The sequence below is a fragment of the Fukomys damarensis genome, unplaced genomic scaffold (genome assembly GCF_012274545.1).
Source record: "Fukomys damarensis isolate Sample0158 unplaced genomic scaffold, DMR_v1.0_HiC HiC_scaffold_12, whole genome shotgun sequence".
Taxonomy (NCBI): Eukaryota; Metazoa; Chordata; class Mammalia; order Rodentia; family Bathyergidae; genus Fukomys; species Fukomys damarensis.
This window is the reverse complement of record NW_022900924.1, coordinates 18,228,408-18,246,006: the sequence shown is the minus strand read 5'-3', so window position 1 is coordinate 18,246,006 and position 17,599 is coordinate 18,228,408. Positions and strand designations below refer to the sequence as shown.

At 42.2% G+C, this 17,599-nt stretch overlaps 1 protein-coding gene across 9 annotated transcripts in view; it reads left to right on the top strand.

The window, feature by feature from the left end:
* Clip1 (CAP-Gly domain containing linker protein 1) overlaps window positions 1–14,154 on the top strand; it is a 118,915-nt gene extending 104,761 nt beyond the window's left edge. For 3 of the 9 annotated variants that reach the window (XM_010604358.2, XM_033762460.1, XM_010604373.2), the window contains 7 exons: window positions 3,304–3,356; window positions 9,307–9,424; window positions 9,501–9,651; window positions 9,918–9,967; window positions 10,921–10,926; window positions 12,421–12,545; window positions 12,966–14,154. In XM_010604358.2, coding sequence (XP_010602660.1) covers window positions 3,304–3,356; window positions 9,307–9,424; window positions 9,501–9,651; window positions 9,918–9,967; window positions 10,921–10,926; window positions 12,421–12,545; window positions 12,966–13,191 — 729 coding nt within the window. In that variant the 3' untranslated portion in view covers window positions 13,192–14,154. The other 6 variants (XM_010604372.2, XM_010604370.2, XM_010604369.2 and 3 more) reach the window with 3 other exon arrangements.
* The last annotated feature ends 3,445 nt before the right edge of the window (window positions 14,155–17,599 follow it).

Genomic DNA, 17,599 nt, shown 5'->3' with positions numbered 1-17,599 from the left:
TCCTTGGAAATGTGTTTTTTTTTTTTTTTTTTTTTGAGATGGGGTTACTATGCAGTCCAGGCTGGCCTTGAACTTACCACGTAGCCCAGGCTGCCCTCAAACTCACAGCGATCCTTCTGCATCAGCCTTCTGAGTGCTGGGATTACAGGTGTGTGCCACCATGCCCAGCTGGATTTTTTTTTTTTTGTAATGGGGATTGAACCCAGGGCATTTGCCCTGAGCCACATCCCAAGCCCCCTTTTTACTTCTTATTTTATTATTTTGAGACAAGGACTTGCTAAGTTGCTAAGTTTACCAGGCTGGGCTTGAACTTAAAATGCTCTGGCCTCAGCCTCCCAGAATGCTGGGAATATAGGTGTCTGCTACTGTGCCTGGTTTAGAATGTATTTTATTTTATTTATTGTATTTCTTCTTGGTTTTTTGAGAAAGGGTATAATTCAGACTGGCCTGGAACTCACAGTGATCTTCCTGCCTCAGCCTCCTTGGTGCTGGGATTACAGGTGTGCACCACCACACCAGGCTCAAATGGATTTTTAGAAAGTGTGATCTAGCTATATTCCATGTGCAAGGGACAATTTTGATTTAAAGTAAATACGAGGTTGAAAGTAAAAGGATGGAACAAAATATGCCTTGTAGACAGTAACCAAAAGTAAGCTGGAGAGGCTATACTAAGACAAGAGAGACTTCAATGAAAAATTTTAACTAGATACAGAGAAAGACATTTCATAATAGAAGATCAGTCCCTCAAAAATACATGTGTGCCTCACAACAGAGTCCCAATATGCATGAAGCAAAAACTGAGAGAATTAAAAGGGAGAAGTAAGCAGTTCAAAAGTAATGATTGGAGGCTTCGATATCTGTGCCAGTGATGGACAGAACAGGAAATAGGTTGGACACCCTGCCTGGCTGCTGACCTGACAGTTTCTGGTAGCACGGCGGCTCCTGTGGTGGCAGAGTCCACAGCTTCCCCTGCACCCGCAACGTCTCCAGGCTAGACCATAAATTAGGGCACGAAGCGATGTTCAGTCCATTGATGGAAGTGGACTCACGCATGTTCTCTTAGCACAGTGTGTGAAATGAGAAGCTGTAATAGAGGCTGTGGGGATGGAAAGATGTGCTTGGCACGCGCATGGCCCTGCATCCGATCTCCAGCACCAGAAAAATTTACAAAAAGAAAACCTAACACGGTGATTGGAAATTTTTTTAATGAATATATAAGTGGACAAGTGACGTGCAGATAATCCACATGAGAGAAAATACAAATTACTAACAAGCATTTGAAGGCTCACTCAGCCCCAGAAAAGTAGTTTGCAGAGATTCTTTCTTTCTCTCTCCATCTCCTCCCTCTTGCGCACTCGTTGTATGCTTAAACTTCTAAGGAATAGAAATTTGGTATTCATCTTGTTGATCTTCATAGGAAAAAATGCTTCTAATTCTGGTTCAGAATAACAGGTAGGTTTCACTTAGCAGTCGTTTATTCTCCTCTTCCTCTTCCTTTTTTTTTTGGTAGGGCACAGTACTGGGGATCAAACTCAGGGCCGCATGCATACTACATCCCAAGTGTCTGTTTGTTTGCTTCTTTCTTTGTTTTTTTGTGTTAAAGTCTTGCTGTGTAGTCCAGGCTGTCCTCGAACTTGTGACGATCCTCCTGCCTCAGCCTCTCATGTGCCACCACACCACACACATTCATGTTTTTTAAAAAACACAAATTGAATACAAGACATAAAGGCAAAAATGAAAGTCCTCTCATCTCTACATCCCACTCTCCAGATGTTATCCTTCTCATTTCATTTTTAAAGTTTGCATCCCACTCTGCTTTCTTTCATTCTAAAAATTTCTCTGAATTACTCCTACAGAAAAAGGCATTATATATGTATTTTGGTGGGGGAGGACAAAATCTTGCTGTATAATTTAGGCTGGCCTTGAACTCATCACTATATAGCCCAGGCTGGTCTCATACTTGGGGAAGTCCTCCTGCCTTAGCTGCCCAAGTGCTGAGACTACAGGCATGCACCTGGCAGAGGCAGCATATATATGAATGGGCTGGGAAAGCAGGGTGCCCAGAGCAACAGGCCTGGTTGTTAACCTCTGCAGGCTTGGTGACCAGTGTATATTTGTTCCAGCATACACATATATGCATATTCAGGACTCTTGGGGCTGTGGAGTCCTCATAGCAAAGCATGTACCTGGCTGGTCAGTAATAATGACTGTAGCTACATTCAGTGAGCTGGTAGTAGTTCAGCTCTTATTAATCTTATTAATCTTTGATTTTAAAAAGCACAGAGAAGCTCTTTAACCCTTTTGTTAACAGTGTGAGCTGAAATGTATGTCTGGTTCAGCTTGTGTGGGGCTGGCTGGGGATGAAGATACCTTACCTCACAAGGTTAACTACTTAAATCTTTTTTTTTTTTTTTTTTTTTTCAACTGGGGATAAAAGTTGGGACCTTGTGCTTGCAAGGCAGATGGTGGAACCACTGAGCTATAAATCCCTGGCCCATTTGAATCTTTTTAAAAAAAATTCTCAATGGGGCCAGGGATTTAGCTTAGTAGTTCCACCGCCTGCCTCACAAATGCAAAGACTGGAGTTTGAGCCTCAGTGCCACCACCACCACCACCCCGCCAAATTCTTGATGGAATACTGTTTTAGAACAAAGGGACTGCTGGAAATTGTCATTCATCTCCTTGTTTTCTTGATGAAAAGTGCTTGGAATGTTTCTTGGTGACCGAGGGAATGAATACTCAATAACTGAGTGTGTGCTGAGTTAACAGTGAGTGAAATGAGGGCCATGGAGAGCAAAAGACTTGTTCCTAGCCCTTGTGATTTAGTGGCATGTGGCCTCAGATTTAGGTAAAGCAACTAGAATGTTAGTAGAGGTGGCAGGGTGTGGTGGTGCACACCTCCAATTCTAGCACTTGGGAGGCCGAGGCAGGAGGATCGCCTCCAGCTTGAGGTGAACTACATCGCAAGATCCTGCCTCAAAAACTACAGAGCAAGTCTCTGTCTCAGAAAACAAAAAACAACAAAAGTAGAGCTGTCATTTAATAAACATTAATTGAAAGCTTTAGTTGAGCCATGTACTGTTGCAGTTGTTGCTGCTATTTACTGTTTTAAGTTCTTAGGTCCACGAAGAAGGGGAGCCAGCAGGTTGTAAGTGATTGTGCGGCAGTGGCCATGAGGTGCAGTTGCTTCTGCTGTCCTGGTGCTGGGGTTGTGGCAGTGGGTGAGAAATGGATCTCTCCGTGGACTTGTCACGAACTGAACACTCTTTTTTGTGTGTGTGTTGTCTTTTTTTTGTTTTCCAGCTGGAAGAAGAAAGATCTGTACTCAATAATCAGTTGTTAGAAATGAAAAAGAGGTAGGCTTTCTTTCTGTGTTTATTTTTGTGTGTGTGCATGTGTGTTTAATAAGGAAAATTTCAGAACATGATACATGTGGTAATTTGTGAAGAACAAAAGACTATTCATCAGAAAATGGCATTGTGATAGTTTGGTACTCATAATTGACAAGTTATGAAATTCTATTTGCAGAAGTTTCAAATAGCTGAAATTTTAAGCCATGATCAATTTTATTAGAATTTCTAAAATCAGATTGTTTCATACTCCTAGTTTCAGTAACTAAAAATACACCTTTACATATAATAATCACTCTGCCTGTAAATACTGATTTCAGTTACATAAGAATTCTAATTTTTGGTGGATATGGTTTTATACACCTAAAATCCCAGCACTCTGGGAAGCTAAGGCCTGAAGAGTCCATGTTTGAACCCAGCCTTGGCAACTTAGTAAGACCCTGTCTTCAAATATAAAGGGATGGGGTGTAGGCTCTTGGCTCAATACCCAGTGCACAAATAATAATATTTCAGTAATAATTGGTAGCATTATTTTAAGTGTTTTATTTATTTTCTAAAAAAAATTAGCTCTGTTACTTATTATACTTACATGTTACTCAAATAGAAATCTAGTATAATTTTCTCAGTGCTTTTGAGCAAGGGTGAACATGGCCCACAGAAATTATTCAGAAGCCTGATACTTACACATTCATTCTGATGACCTTTGTCTGCTCTTTTAAAACATGTACTTTGACTGGATGCAGTGGTGTACACCTGTAATCCTAGCACATGGGAGGCTGAAGCAGGAATATTGCCTTGAGTTTGAGGCCAGCCTGGGCTACATAATGAGTTCAAAGCCATACTGAACTACATAGCAAGACTTTGTCACAAACAAAACAACGATGTATTTTTGTCTAGAGCAGTGGTGGCGAACCTTTGACACGTGTGCCACTACGGGCTGTTTGCATCACTGAAAACTCTTAAGAGATTCACCTTGCTGCTCTAGGCTGGTTCTGTGTTTCTCCTCCAAGTCAGGCAGGTGCAGTCGCTGAGAACTGCCGCTTACCCAGTGGGCTGCTGCAGAATGCTAAGTAGATGTGGACTAAAACTATCACAAATAGGCACACTTTTTTGCTTATTTTTTTAAAAACTAAAAATAAAAGCATGATGGGCTTATTAAGAATTCCTCCATGCTCCTAGGAAGTATGTGTCCTCCTTCTCAGGGCAGAGGGCCTTTCCCCATCTGCCTTATTGGTCTCACCTGTAGGCACTGAGGGTTCTTTAGCCTGCAGACTCCATTCCAGAGGGTGTTGGACAGGGCTGGGCGGGATCCTGTTGGTGGAAGGCCTGCCTGGCGTGTATATGGCCTGCTCCACCCTAGCAGCAGCAAAGCAGTGTGCAGAGTAAAGGAGATTAGGCCTTGATCCAGGGAAACTTTTCTTTTTGTTTGTTTTTAGTTAAATACTTAGATGCATTCCTACAAATTTCACTCGGGTGACACTTATACTCCCCCAGGGCAGGTGTCCCCAGGGACACTGAGCAAGGCAGCTAGTCAGTGGGGCCTCACCTTGCTTATGTGCCGAGCTGCTCTGTCTTTTGCAGTCTCAGGGTTTAACTTTGAAATAAACTTGTTTCTTCAGAACAGCCGCAAGTCAGCAGCTATGGACATGGGAAAATAAGGCTTGCTCTTGTGGCTTTCTGGCCAGGGACCGTGTAAAAGTGGGCTGGTGTAGGACTAACATAATCTTCTGCCTTTATGTAACCCTTTCTAATTCAAAAATTCACCTAGTCTCCAAACAGCCCAGGGGAAGATAGCCTGTGACTTCCATTTTAAAATGTTGAAAGTAAACCAAAGTCGCCAAAGTTAGGCAGCTTGGCCCAGGACTGGGCTTGACAAATGACTGATGCAGGTTTCCCAGTCAGCCTCGGGGTTTGTATGGGTTCTCTTCTCCCTGCATGGTGAACCTTTTTATTTATTTATTAGTTAAAAAAGAAAAAAACAGGGCAAGGCCTTAGCTCAGTGGTTCCACCACCTGCCTCACAAGCCGAAGGCGGAATAAATTTTGGGGCTGAAATTTGGTGAGATTCTGTCTTCTTACTTCACTATTCCCATTTTACACCATGAATTTTTAGGAAGGGTATCTTGAAAATTACTGCTAATTTTGGTGAGTATATATGACCATTTTTTTCTGGGAGTGAAACATTTAAAAGTAGTTAACTCATGTGGAACTTTTTTGTTAACCTTCATGGTAAGTTGTTTTCAATATAAATGTATTTTGGCTAATAATTTAGTTTTTTTGTTTGTTTGTTTGTTTATTTTTTTTTGAGGCAGGGTCTTGCTACGTAATTCAGGCTGGCCAGGCTGGCTTGGAACTCATAGGTCCTCCTGCCTCAGCCTTTCGAGTGCTGGAATTGGAATTACAAGTTTGTGCCATCATGCCCAGCTTAATTTAGACTTTTAAATGCTTTCTAAATGTCAGTTTGGTAAAGGATTTGTGTGTGGATCTATGTGTATAATGTTCAAGTAAATTTATCAGAGAATACTAAGAAGAACTTGATAATTCTCTTAGTTTTAAAAGAATTTCAAGTACTTAAATCATAAGTGTACATGAAATGTAGTTATTCCCAGAACCAAGAATTTAGCCAACAGTTTCATTTGGAATTGCTCATTAGCCATAGGGCCATAGAAGCTAAGATAGTTAAGATAGCATATAATTGTGTCACTCAGATGGGCAAGATACCGCTGTGCAGGACCTACTCCCAACTAGGAAGAAACTGCTTACTGTTAAGGTAGCAGTCTCTGTATTAGCTGTGGATGTCTTAGTGTCTGGTCCATTGAGTTACATGTAGTAAACGTTTTTCTCCAAGCTTAAAAATGTAATCATTTGAAAAACTAGTCTCCAGCGGGACAAAACCCTCCCTTGCTCTGCCTGCCAGGACTGGAGAGGTCTGTCCTCCCTGGCCTCCAGCTGTGCAAGACAGGGAAACTGTCCTGGGCTTTTTAATGGCAGAGAGAGGCCAGCAAAGCCAAGTCGTAGACACGTGTTTTCTGGAGTCAGGACTCATCCTGGTAGTGTAAACACGAGACCTCTGTCAGAGTGAAGATGGTTTGGGGACACTGGCTGCCAGTCCTGAAGCGGTGCGTGCTGCCTCAGCTCATTCAGCTCGCTGTGGGTTGTAACTGTCTGACTGTCTCCGAGCTTGCGCTACTTATCGATGCTCATTTCACCCCTCTCTTTTCCCTTTCCTACTCTTGCTTCCTTTGCTATATCTGTGTGTCTTTCATGGTAAGACTAAAGAAAGTCTATCCACGTTATAATAAATAAATTTCATATATTTTTAGTAAACCAAATTGTTGTATATATTTTTGGCTGCCTTTGTCCCTCTGTGTCTTGCTTTTGTTTTGTAAAATATCCCCAGCAGTATGTACACACACACACACACACACACATTCTTTCTTTTCAGTATCTATATGCAGCAAAGAACTTCAGTGCAAATTTAGTTCTCCTTACTATATTTGCATTTTTCCTCATGTTTCTAATATTTGGTTCTTGTTATCTTGCATTTTTAAAGCTTGCCCAGTAGCACTTTAAGGTATTTGTTTCATTCCTGCAATTTATTTCTTATGTAAGTAGTAAGAAGAGAATCTGAGTGGTGTTCTTGCAGCCCTTCTGTCCTGTTGTTGCGTTCTTCCCCTTTTGGCCCTTTTAGCAAAACCAAGCCATGCCAGCCAGTGTGGCCCCAGCATGCCGCAGTCAGCAACCCAGCTGTCAGTCTCTTGGCATAAGTGTTTTAACTCAGCCCTTCTTGGTTTGCACAGTGGAATTAGGGCTTAGCGATGGCCTAAGAAGCCGTCAGTGAAGCTCTGTCACAAAGCTGAGCTGTGGGGGTCACTTGTCCTGTCATTTGCAGGTTACCTTCTTAACCGTGCCTCCTTTGGTAAACCCACAGGAAGTGCTCTGCAGGCCATGTCCCCAAGAATCGGCCTGGCCGAGAGGTGGCAAGTGTGTGTGACAGAAGCACAGCCTGCTTGGTGGCCTGGAGAAGTGCACCTGTCCTTTTCCCTGCTGCCAGTGGGCAGTGTTTATTCCTCCCCAACTCTGAGAGTCTGTGGGATCATGGCCAACTAGAGCCCTGAGAGAGAGAGAAATCTATCCTCGGTAACCCCCAGTCCTGGGGGTTATCAGCAGAGTAGCTTAAAGTTATATTTTTCAAATTTGAGTTGGGTTTATAACAAGGGAGGCTCTGGAAATCATTTTTATAGTAGAACAGACTACCAAAGGAGTATAATAGAAACTTAAGGAGCCCGGGATTTATTGCATCTTGGAATGACAGCAGACACACTGCATGTGGCAAGCAGTCCCCGCATGTGCCCTCCATTCACATTGTTTTAGCTTAAGGAGATCCCACTTTCTAAGAAGGTTTTCTCAGTAATCAGTGGCACCGATGTGCACTACTTGGCAGTGTTTTTAACTCAAGGAATGTCTATAAGTCTCAGATTCTTCTCTTACTACTTACCATTCTGGAGTGTAAGTGTAAGCTGCACAACAAGATTAAAAACAGCACTTATATTTTCATCTTTGTGTAGAATTTCAACTTATCATAACCACAAGAATTCGTAATTCCTGTGCCGGATATCTTGGGTCTCACTAACCAGACATACATTCTGCCATTTCTAACCTGGGCCTCAGTTTCCTACTCCTCCAGTTGGGTTGAAACAGACTGAACCATCCCATGCTCTGCATTCACCCAGCCTCCTTCCAGCAGAACCTGTTGTAATTGGGCTGCAGTTGGCTTGCTGGCGCTCACTGTGTGCCCTGAGGGGAAGCCTGGGCCGCTTTCTCCAGCTCCGGTTCCCTCACCTAGTTAGCAGTAGGAGGTCTTTTTCCTCTTGCATTTCACACTGCATGGAATTTAAAAGAAGTTTTTATTTTAAACTAAGAGGTGCAGAAGAAGTGCAGCCAGTTCCTAGTGCCCTCACCCAGCTGCCCCTGATGCGAACATCTGACACAGTGTGGTGCGTGTCAAGCCCAGAAAGTCCCCAGGCGCAGGGCTGCTGGCTGCTCTCGGTGGTGTCCAGCCTTTTTCTCACCCAGCATCCGAGTTGGGAAGCTTGGTTGCTCTTAGTGTCCTTAGTCTTGCCCACTGTGTGGCAGCCACGTCTCACTCATTGTTTTTGACAAGAGATTTAAAATACCACACAGTGAAAATGCATAGCCGCCTGCCCTGTGGCTGAACACTTGTGTCTTGTCCTCCCTCCCTGTTTCCCTTCTCCTTCCTCTCTCTGCCCACTGCCTGACCAGATGCTTCCCTCTCACTGAAGCCTTGAACAGGGAGGAGACTGAAGCTTTGTCTTCCAGAACCTACCCTCGTCTTAGTATTTCCTGCTCCAACATTTATGCATTTTATTTTCTATGAGCCACCTTCACTTGCGCTTCAGAGTCTGTGGTTGAGAAGTAGTAATCCTTCCCTTGGAACAATAGTTTGGCCCACATGATCCAAAACCTTGCTAAAAAGTTACTGAAATTAGTGAGAACCAACTGATATTTCCAGCATAAACTGCTCTGCATGACATCTGTATAATTGCTTTGCATGTATGTATTTTAATTGTCAATGCTTGGTAATAATTTATTCCAGAAGTAGCAAAATTCAGCTTGGGGTTCTATTTTGGTATAATTGGGGAGGAGAGGGATGCAATAGTCAAATTTATTAACCTGTCTTTTTAAGTTCAAATGGATACAATGATATGCAGATTCTGGCATGTCTATGCATAGGTAAACTTTTTCTCCCCTCACAGTAAGTAAAATTTCAAGTAAAATTTTCAAGCATAATAGCCTTAATTGCATATAAAACTTCCCTGTTATACTTTTTTTTTTAACGATAACTACAGTTATCCGCAAGTTTGTTCTAGAGCAGTTGTGTGCTGACCACTCTCCTGGTTGATTTCTGGAACTTTGTTAACTCTTTGGTCTTTTAGAGAATCTGAGTACATAAAAGAGACTGATGAAGAGAAAGCTTCCTTGCAGAAGTCCATCAGTATCACTAGTGCTTTGCTCACGGAGAAGGACGCCGAGCTGGAGAAGCTGAGGAATGAGGTAAGGCACCTCCTCGGGGCCAGCCTGCCCCTCTCTCTGCCCCACCATCCAGCCTGAGCTCCACACTGTGTTGCAGGTCACAGTGCTCAGGGGAGAAAACGCCTCTGCCAAGTCCTTGCATTCAGTTGTTCAGACTCTCGAGTCTGATAAGGTGAAGCTTGAGCTCAAGGTAAAGAACTTGGAGCTTCAACTCAAAGAAAACAAGAGGCAGCTCAGCAGCTCCTCAGGTAAACCAGCACCCCTGGGCCCTCTGCACCTGCTCCCCTCCCCTGCGCCTGCTCCCCTTCCCCGCTGGGCCTGTGCCCCACAGCGGCTGCTGCACCAGCAGAGTCTGAAAGTGCAGTGGGGGCCCCAGTGGAGGGAGATGGGTTGCTTCTCTGGGGGCCAGGCTGAGACAGGCCACGGGACGGGAAATGGCTTCCATTCCCTGCAACAAGGCAAAGCAGCTGCAATTTGTAACCCTCCCTGCTTGTGTTTGTTTTTTAAATATAAGGTAATACTGATAGTCAAGCAGAAGAGGATGAGAGAGCCCAGGAGAGTCAGGTAATATTTTCTTCTTATTTCTTTGCTGTCTTCCTGTTTTTCAAAATCATTTAGCCTTTTGACTAGGTAATGTATTCCTATGCTTCAAATGTAAACAGTATGCAGAGCATATACAATAAAAAGTCTTTCTATGAATATTCACTTCGGTTTAGTGCCTAAGCCTCCAAACAGGTAATTACTGGTGCTAGTAGTTGCAGAGATTTAAACAAAAAGTGTATATAGGTGGGCACCATGGAGAGCACTGCTAATCTCAGCACTCTGGATGCTGAAGCAGGAGGATAATTTGAGTCCAGGAGTTCAGCCAGCTTGGGTGACATGGAGATCCTGTCACAAAGAAGTAAATGTATATATAAGCCCATATTAATGCAACCACATACCCCTGCTTTTAAAAAATATCAGTAACCTACCACATGAACTGTATTGCACCAACCATTTCTGTAGCTGTGTAGTATTCCATTACTAATTTTTAATCCATTCCCTTTTTTACCTTCATGGTACTGAGGATTGATACCTGGGACCTTTACACTGAGCTACATTCCCAGCCCATTTTTTAATTAATTAATTAATTTATGGTACCAGGGATCGAACTCAGGATCTTACACTTATGGGACAGACACAGTGCTACTGAGGTGAATCTCCGGCTGTCATTTTTTATTTTTAATTTTGAGACATGGTTTTGCTAAATTGTCCATTGTAGGCTTAAACACATGATCCTCCTGCCTCAGCACTCTGGGTTAAAAGGCATAGGTTGGTTACAGCAGCTCCCTTTCTGTTGATAGGACATCCTGTAAGGGATTGTCTTAAATAAAATCAGACTAAATAATGGGTTAGCGCTGTCTGCTTAGTGTGTGTCTCGCAAGTCAATACGTGATTAACACTGTTTTCTCTTCTCCCCTTTCCTTTCTGCTTCCATTTGTTTCTGCTGCTGCTGACAACACTTTTCTTCCCATCAGCAAATGGTTTGTTTTATGTTTCCTAATGTGTGTGTGTGTGTGTGTGTGTGTGTGTGTGTGTGTGTTTGCTTTACTTACATGCATTTTGTGGCTTTTTCTTCATCCTGAAATAAAGTTCCTAATCGGAAGTGATCTAGAAAATGCAATTCGAGAAGCAAAAATAGACACAGTAGTGCATCTGCCTTCAAAGGTAGACTCACTGATGTGACTTAATGCCGAGAAAGACTAGTGACGGCTAACAGCCTTTCCTCAACACTTACCTCGGCAGGAAAAGAGGACCAAGTAGTTTTTAAATAGAGAGAGAGAGAGAGAGAGAGAGAGAGAGAGAAAGAGAGAGAGAGAGAGTGTTTATACTAGAAACCGGGATCTTTCAATATATAGAGAAATGAGGCTTTTTCACTGTTTGTAGGAAGGGGAAGCACCCTTTTGTCTCTAAAGTGCTTTGGTTAAAGGAAGTGTTCAGGACAAAAATGTCCTCTCTGCCTCGGGATCCTGGCTGCAGGCGCCCCTCCTGTGTGTGGCAGCTGAACACTCGGTGTCACCATGTGCCCCTGTCCCGCCCTCCTCAGCAGAGGGAACCGCGCCTCCTTTTTGAGCCTCTCCATCTCCCTTCCAGGCAGACTTCCTGTTCTGCTGAGACTTTCAGTCACTAAAGGGAAGTTGGTAGAACATGACGTTAAAGTCCTGAACTGATTCCAGAATTTAATGAAAGAGCTTTTTATCCATTATGTAAAATTGTATGTTTTTTGGTGATACAAGGAAAACTAAAACTTATGCCCATGTATCCACGTGTATGTTTTTAGGTGATGGAAGGTAAAACCTATGCCCACACATCCAAAAATCTGAGATTATTATTTTTGGACAACAAAAGTGGCTTTTTTTATTGAAAGAAGTGTTTCTTACACTTTTCCATGAATCAGTAGCACTCTTCCAACTCTAAGATTTAGCTGTTTAAGTGTAATTTTTTTTGCCTCAATGACAAATGAAGTTTACCCATTTACAGCTGGAAACATTCATTGAAATGTGCTTAAAATGTTTTTTCAATCGGCATGGTGGCACCCACCTGTAATCCCAGCACTCGGGAGGCTGAGGCAGGAGGATTGCCATGAGTTCGAGACCAGCCTGGGCTACATAGTGAATTCAAGTCCAGCCTGAACTACATAGCAAGACTGTCTCAGAAATACACAAACAAAACAAAAACCAAAGACAGTGTTTTTCAATATAAAATAGTTGCATAGCAAGGAACATTTGAAGACTGTTGAGAGATTGAAAGAAGACAAAGGAACCTCCTTAACCCCATTCACCCAAATCACCCAGCCAGGCTGGGTTCCACTGGGTCAGACATCATTGAAGTAGGGGGTTCAGCAGAGGCCTCTTGGCAGCCACATAGAGAGGGCAGAGGGCAGACTTCTGATTTCCTGATAGCCAATGTGTCCATGTCCTAGACCTCTGATGTGCCTCACTGATTCTTTTTCTTTTTCTTTTTCTTTAACAAATCAGATTGATTTCCTAAATTCAGTAATAGTGGACCTTCAGAGGAAAAACCAGGACCTCAAGATGAAGGTGGAGATGATGTCAGAAGCAGCCCTCAATGGTAACGGGAACGACCTGAACAATTACGACAGGTATTTCCTATTGGGTCATACTGATCGCACCTGTACTGCTGTTGGAATAAGTGTTTTAAAGTTAGGTTCTCTGGTAAGCTGTCAAAACAAAAAGAAATGATTGCTTTGTGGTTACTTTGCCATAAATAGATATCCATAAGTCCACAGTTGGTGTGATCTGAAAATTTTAAATGTGGAAGGTACTACTTATCCCAAAGGCACATGGACTTGGCCAGATTTAGTTCTTGCTTAGTTTTAGAATTCTTTGTAAGTGCTGTCATCTGTTGCATCTCTTCTGATAAAGTTTGTGGGTTTGGGGGGATGGTTTTTGGGTACTGGGGATCAAACTCAGGCCCTTGTGTTTGCAAGGCAGGCAGTGGAACCACTGAGCCAAATCCCCGGGCCTCTAAAGTTTGTGGTTTTACACATTAACCTTTGTAGTGATGACCAGGAGAAGCAGTCCAAGAAGAAACCCCGCCTCTTCTGTGACATCTGTGACTGCTTCGACCTCCATGACACGGAGGACTGTCCCACACAGGCACAGATCTCTGAGGACCCGCCCCATTCTACGCACCATGGCAGCCGGAGTGAGGAACGGCCCTACTGCGAAATCTGTGAGATGTTTGGGCACTGGGCCACCAACTGCAATGACGATGAGACCTTCTGATGCAGCGCCCAGGGTGGGGCGTTCAGAGGTGCCCACTTAGCAGTTTGACACCAGCCTTGTGTGTGCGGCTTCAGGAGAACTCATTATTTTTTACTCCATCAGCAAATCTAGGAAAATATTTTGGTCTTCAACAAATTGCTCTTTAGTCTCCCTTTATAAGTTAGAATAAATAAATATTTAATAGGTGAGCTTTCACCTCTAATTCTGTTTTCTTGATTTTTAAGTTTTAAGACATTGCACCAGATGCCATTACATTTATTGTCCCTAAGGTAACTTCATAGAACAAGCCCTTCCCCTGTAGTACCTTATTTAAGAAACTTTAAATTATGCCGTTACTTTTCATATTTGCACTAAAATATTTCCAGGCTGCATTTGTATATTTAGGGATTTTTTTTGTTTGTTTTTTTTGTTTGTTTTTTGTTGTTACGCTTTGACACTGGAATGAGTTGCAAAAAAATGTATCATTTTGCATTTTCATTTACTCAGAGTATTTTATTCTTAAAGGAATATTGAGCTCTTTGCACTACCTGGTAAAGTAGTGCCTTTTTTCAGGCTTAATAATACTTCAGTGTGATTATAAATCATGAAACAGGCAGGAAGAGAGGAAGCCCCTATGTTGCTCTGGGGCATTTTACAATCTATATGCTGCACCCACCTACTCAACTGTGGTGTTTTCTTTATTGGTTTTATGTAATTTCAGCTTCTATATATTATATGTATATATATTTTTAAAAATATATATTTTGGGGATAAAAACAAGGTGTCTTTGTTTTAAGATTTTTACAGTGAAAAAGTAAACACCTAAAATGATGACCAGGACAGAATATACTAGGCCGGAAGTAGCATCATGTGGCTTTACAACTATTTTTTGTTTCCATTTTTTTTTTTTTAAACTAGATCTAAATAACTGGAAAGATTTCTCCAATGTTTTTTCCTTCTCTAGCGCATATCCCTAGCCATGAATTAAGCCACGATAAAACACCTAAATAAACCAATCTACAATCTTCCTTTACAGTTTTTTTTACTGTTTTTAGATGAATGTATGATGAGAAAGTCAACATTAATAATATGGATTTTCTTATCACAAAAAAGGACCTCAAGCACCAAGAACAGTTTTATCAACAGAATCTATTTATCTTCATTTGAATGTCTTCTAGAATATGTAAAAAGTAATAAAATATATCTTCCATCCATGTGTATAATAAGAATTTCTATAACTGTATATATGGCTCTGATGTATTCCCACGATTTTCAACTGTGTTTGACAAGTGAATAAATAAATCTGTTATCAGGTGAAATTTTTGGTTGATAACATAGTAAGGATTGTTTCACAGACAGAAAACAAAGCAGTATTAAAGTCTAAGCAAACAAGTGTTCTGTATCCACTTTAATAAACGGTTATTATTATTTTTGCCAATAGCAGTAAACTTGTTATTCTCAGTTTGTCATGTTTTTTGTGTTTTTTGTTTTTTGGTACCAGGGATTGAACTTGGGTCCTTGCGCTTGTGAAGCAGGAGCCTGAACCACTGAGCTAAATCCCCAGCCCAATGGCTTTTCTTTTAGTTGAGCAAATACCAGAGATCCAAATAGCAAGTTCTTCTTTTGGTGCTGGACCTTGAACCTGGTACCTCAAGTGTGCTAAGCGTGTGGTGTCACTAAGTTACTCCCCTTCCCCCCAAGTAGCACTTTCTACTGCAGCCTTATACAGCTGTGTCCTGAGTGGCAGCTTGGGATGAAGAGCTTCCTGAGCGTGATGTGATGTTTGGGTGCTTGTGAATGCTGACTGAATCATTAAGAATTTTCTAAAAATGGAACAATAGGCGCAGAAGGCTTCTCTGCAGTGGGTGGTGCAGTGGAGTTAAGAACTGGGGAGAGTAGAGATCTGAGTACAAAGTGATGCTGTCAGATCCTACCAAGGCCAGTGTGCTAGAGGATCGTGGAACAATGCAGGAAGGGTTCTGGGCCTCTTAGGAACTTCAGGAAACAGCTACCCTACCAGCCAAGACTGTGGGAAACTAGTCATGTTGGGGTGTGGTAGACAATGTCTCACTATGTAGCTCAGGCTAGCCTCCAACTCAGGGTGATCCTTCTGCCTCAGCCTCCCACATTCTGGGATTGCAGGTATGTAACACCATACCTGGCTTTAAAGAAAGAAAGAAAAAGAAATTGGCAGCCTTTTTTTTCTGGGACTGGGAATCAAACTCAGGACCTTGCCTGTGGGAGGCAGGTAGCGGAACCGCTGAGCTAAATCCCTAGCCCTTTTCTTTTTGGTACCAGGGATCAAACTTGGGACCTTGAACTTGCGAGGCAGGTGGTGGAACCACTGAGCTAAATCCTGGCCCCAATTGGTAACCTTTCTTAACTCAAAATATTTTGTTTGCTATTTAGCAGAAAATACAAGTACCTAAAGTTGAATTAGGCATAGTGATTCATGCCTGTATTCTCAGCACTCTGGAAGAAGGATTACAAGTTCAAGCCCAGCCTGGGAATTTAGTGATTTAGCAAGAGGCTGTCTCAAAATTTAGGAAGGATTGGGGATATAGCTCAGAATGAAGACCATGGGTTCAATCCTCAGTACTGCCAAATTGTTATCCATTGCTTTACACTCCATGTCTAACAAAAATAGAAGTGGCACCAAGTGGTACCAGCTATTAATCCATGAACATGTTTGGGGAGGGGCTGGCCATGCACCACCATGCCTAGCTAAGCCATGGTGTAGAGAAAAAACAGATATTTACAAAACTTGATTACTGAACCAATTGAGTGCTAGTACTTTGAAAATCTTTTTTAGGAACATACTCATAGCCAGCTATTCCAAAGCAGTGACTACTTGAAAAGAACAGTACTTTTACCTAAATAATATTCTGCACTGTAGTTCACAGTTTTAGTATTGAAGTGATTACAAGACAAAACAGTCTACAATTTTCCCTGAAGCACCTGTTACTCCATCTACAATCCTGGGTTGTTTTTTTTTTCCTTTTTTTTGTACCAGAGATAGAACTCGGGACCTTGTGCTTCCAAGGCAGGTGGTGGCACCACTTAGATTAATTTCGGGCCCTACAAATCTGATTTGCTTGGAGGTAGTTTATCATCTTGGTTACACTTACACATGCTTGAGATTTCACCAGCCGTAGGCATTTTACCCCTTAGACCTTTTCTTAACAGCTCTTGTGGCTTGTGAACGCTACATTTATTTTCACAGGAATTAAAATGAAACAAAACTCTACAGGTGAGTTGGACACAAGCAGAGAGCCACCATGAAACCTGAGAAGGGAGCATGGAAGAATTTGCATATGTGCTGACAAGTTGCTGGCAAAATGAAATATCCCTAGCCAGGTGTGGTGGTGCCCACCTATAATACCATTACATGGAGGCTGAGGCAGGAAGATCACCGAATTGGAGACCAGCCTCAGCTACATAGTGCGATCAAGCCCAGCCTGACATATCAGAAAACCCTATCTCAAAAACAAAAACGTAGGGATCGGGGATGTAACTCTGGTGCAGCGCCTGCCTTTCAAGTGCAAGGTCCTGAGTTTGATCCCTCCACCAGAAACAAAACCCAAATGTCCCTGAATCAAGACCCTGAGATAAACAGTGAGACTCTGTCTCATACAAAACAAAACCCTTAGAATGTAAATTTCAATTGCTTGCTTTTCTGCAACATCCCCAAATGACACTCTTGCTTACTCAGACTCCATGGTTACTGCTTAAAGAGTCTTCATTAACATAAAATGTATTAAGATATTTTAAAGGAGGTTATATATTCGATCAAACATTTTCAAATCTCATCAGATCCCAAATGACTTATTTCCACGCTAAAGTATCCAAGGGTTTTTATCATAATTTAAGCAATCAAGTTCCAGGGACCCTGCTCAGCCTTTCACATGAATTCTCTTTGATACAATTCACAGGTCTAAAGCTATTTTTACTGCTAGGAAAGTGGTGGCGCCTGGATTCCAGATATGATAGTATTTGTATGAAATAACGTCGCCATAAAAGTCTATCAGGGAAAGCTAAAAACCGAGAAGCCATTTAACTTTCCCTCGGCCCCTAACTATAAAATTAGAGTTCACAAACGAGAGGAGACGTCATTAGTGCGAAACGAAGGATATGATTTTTTTATAATTTAAAAGGTTTGCAGTCAAGTTAAATATCTAGTTTTTACAGCAACAAATCTTGGTGGTGATTTGAAAGAAGCTGCGATTTTTAAAGGGGACGAGCGAACCAGTCCTCATCCTTAAACTCCGTTTTCAGCCCCCAGTGACTCCAGGAGGAAGACAGGGTCTGAATAAGCCGCTAGATGGGAGAAACAAGCGGACTCTAGGACCGCACTAGCGAGGAGCCAAATTCCGCCGATTCTGGCTTCCGGGTTGGCGAGCATCGGCGGCCTCAGTCATGTGATCGTGCC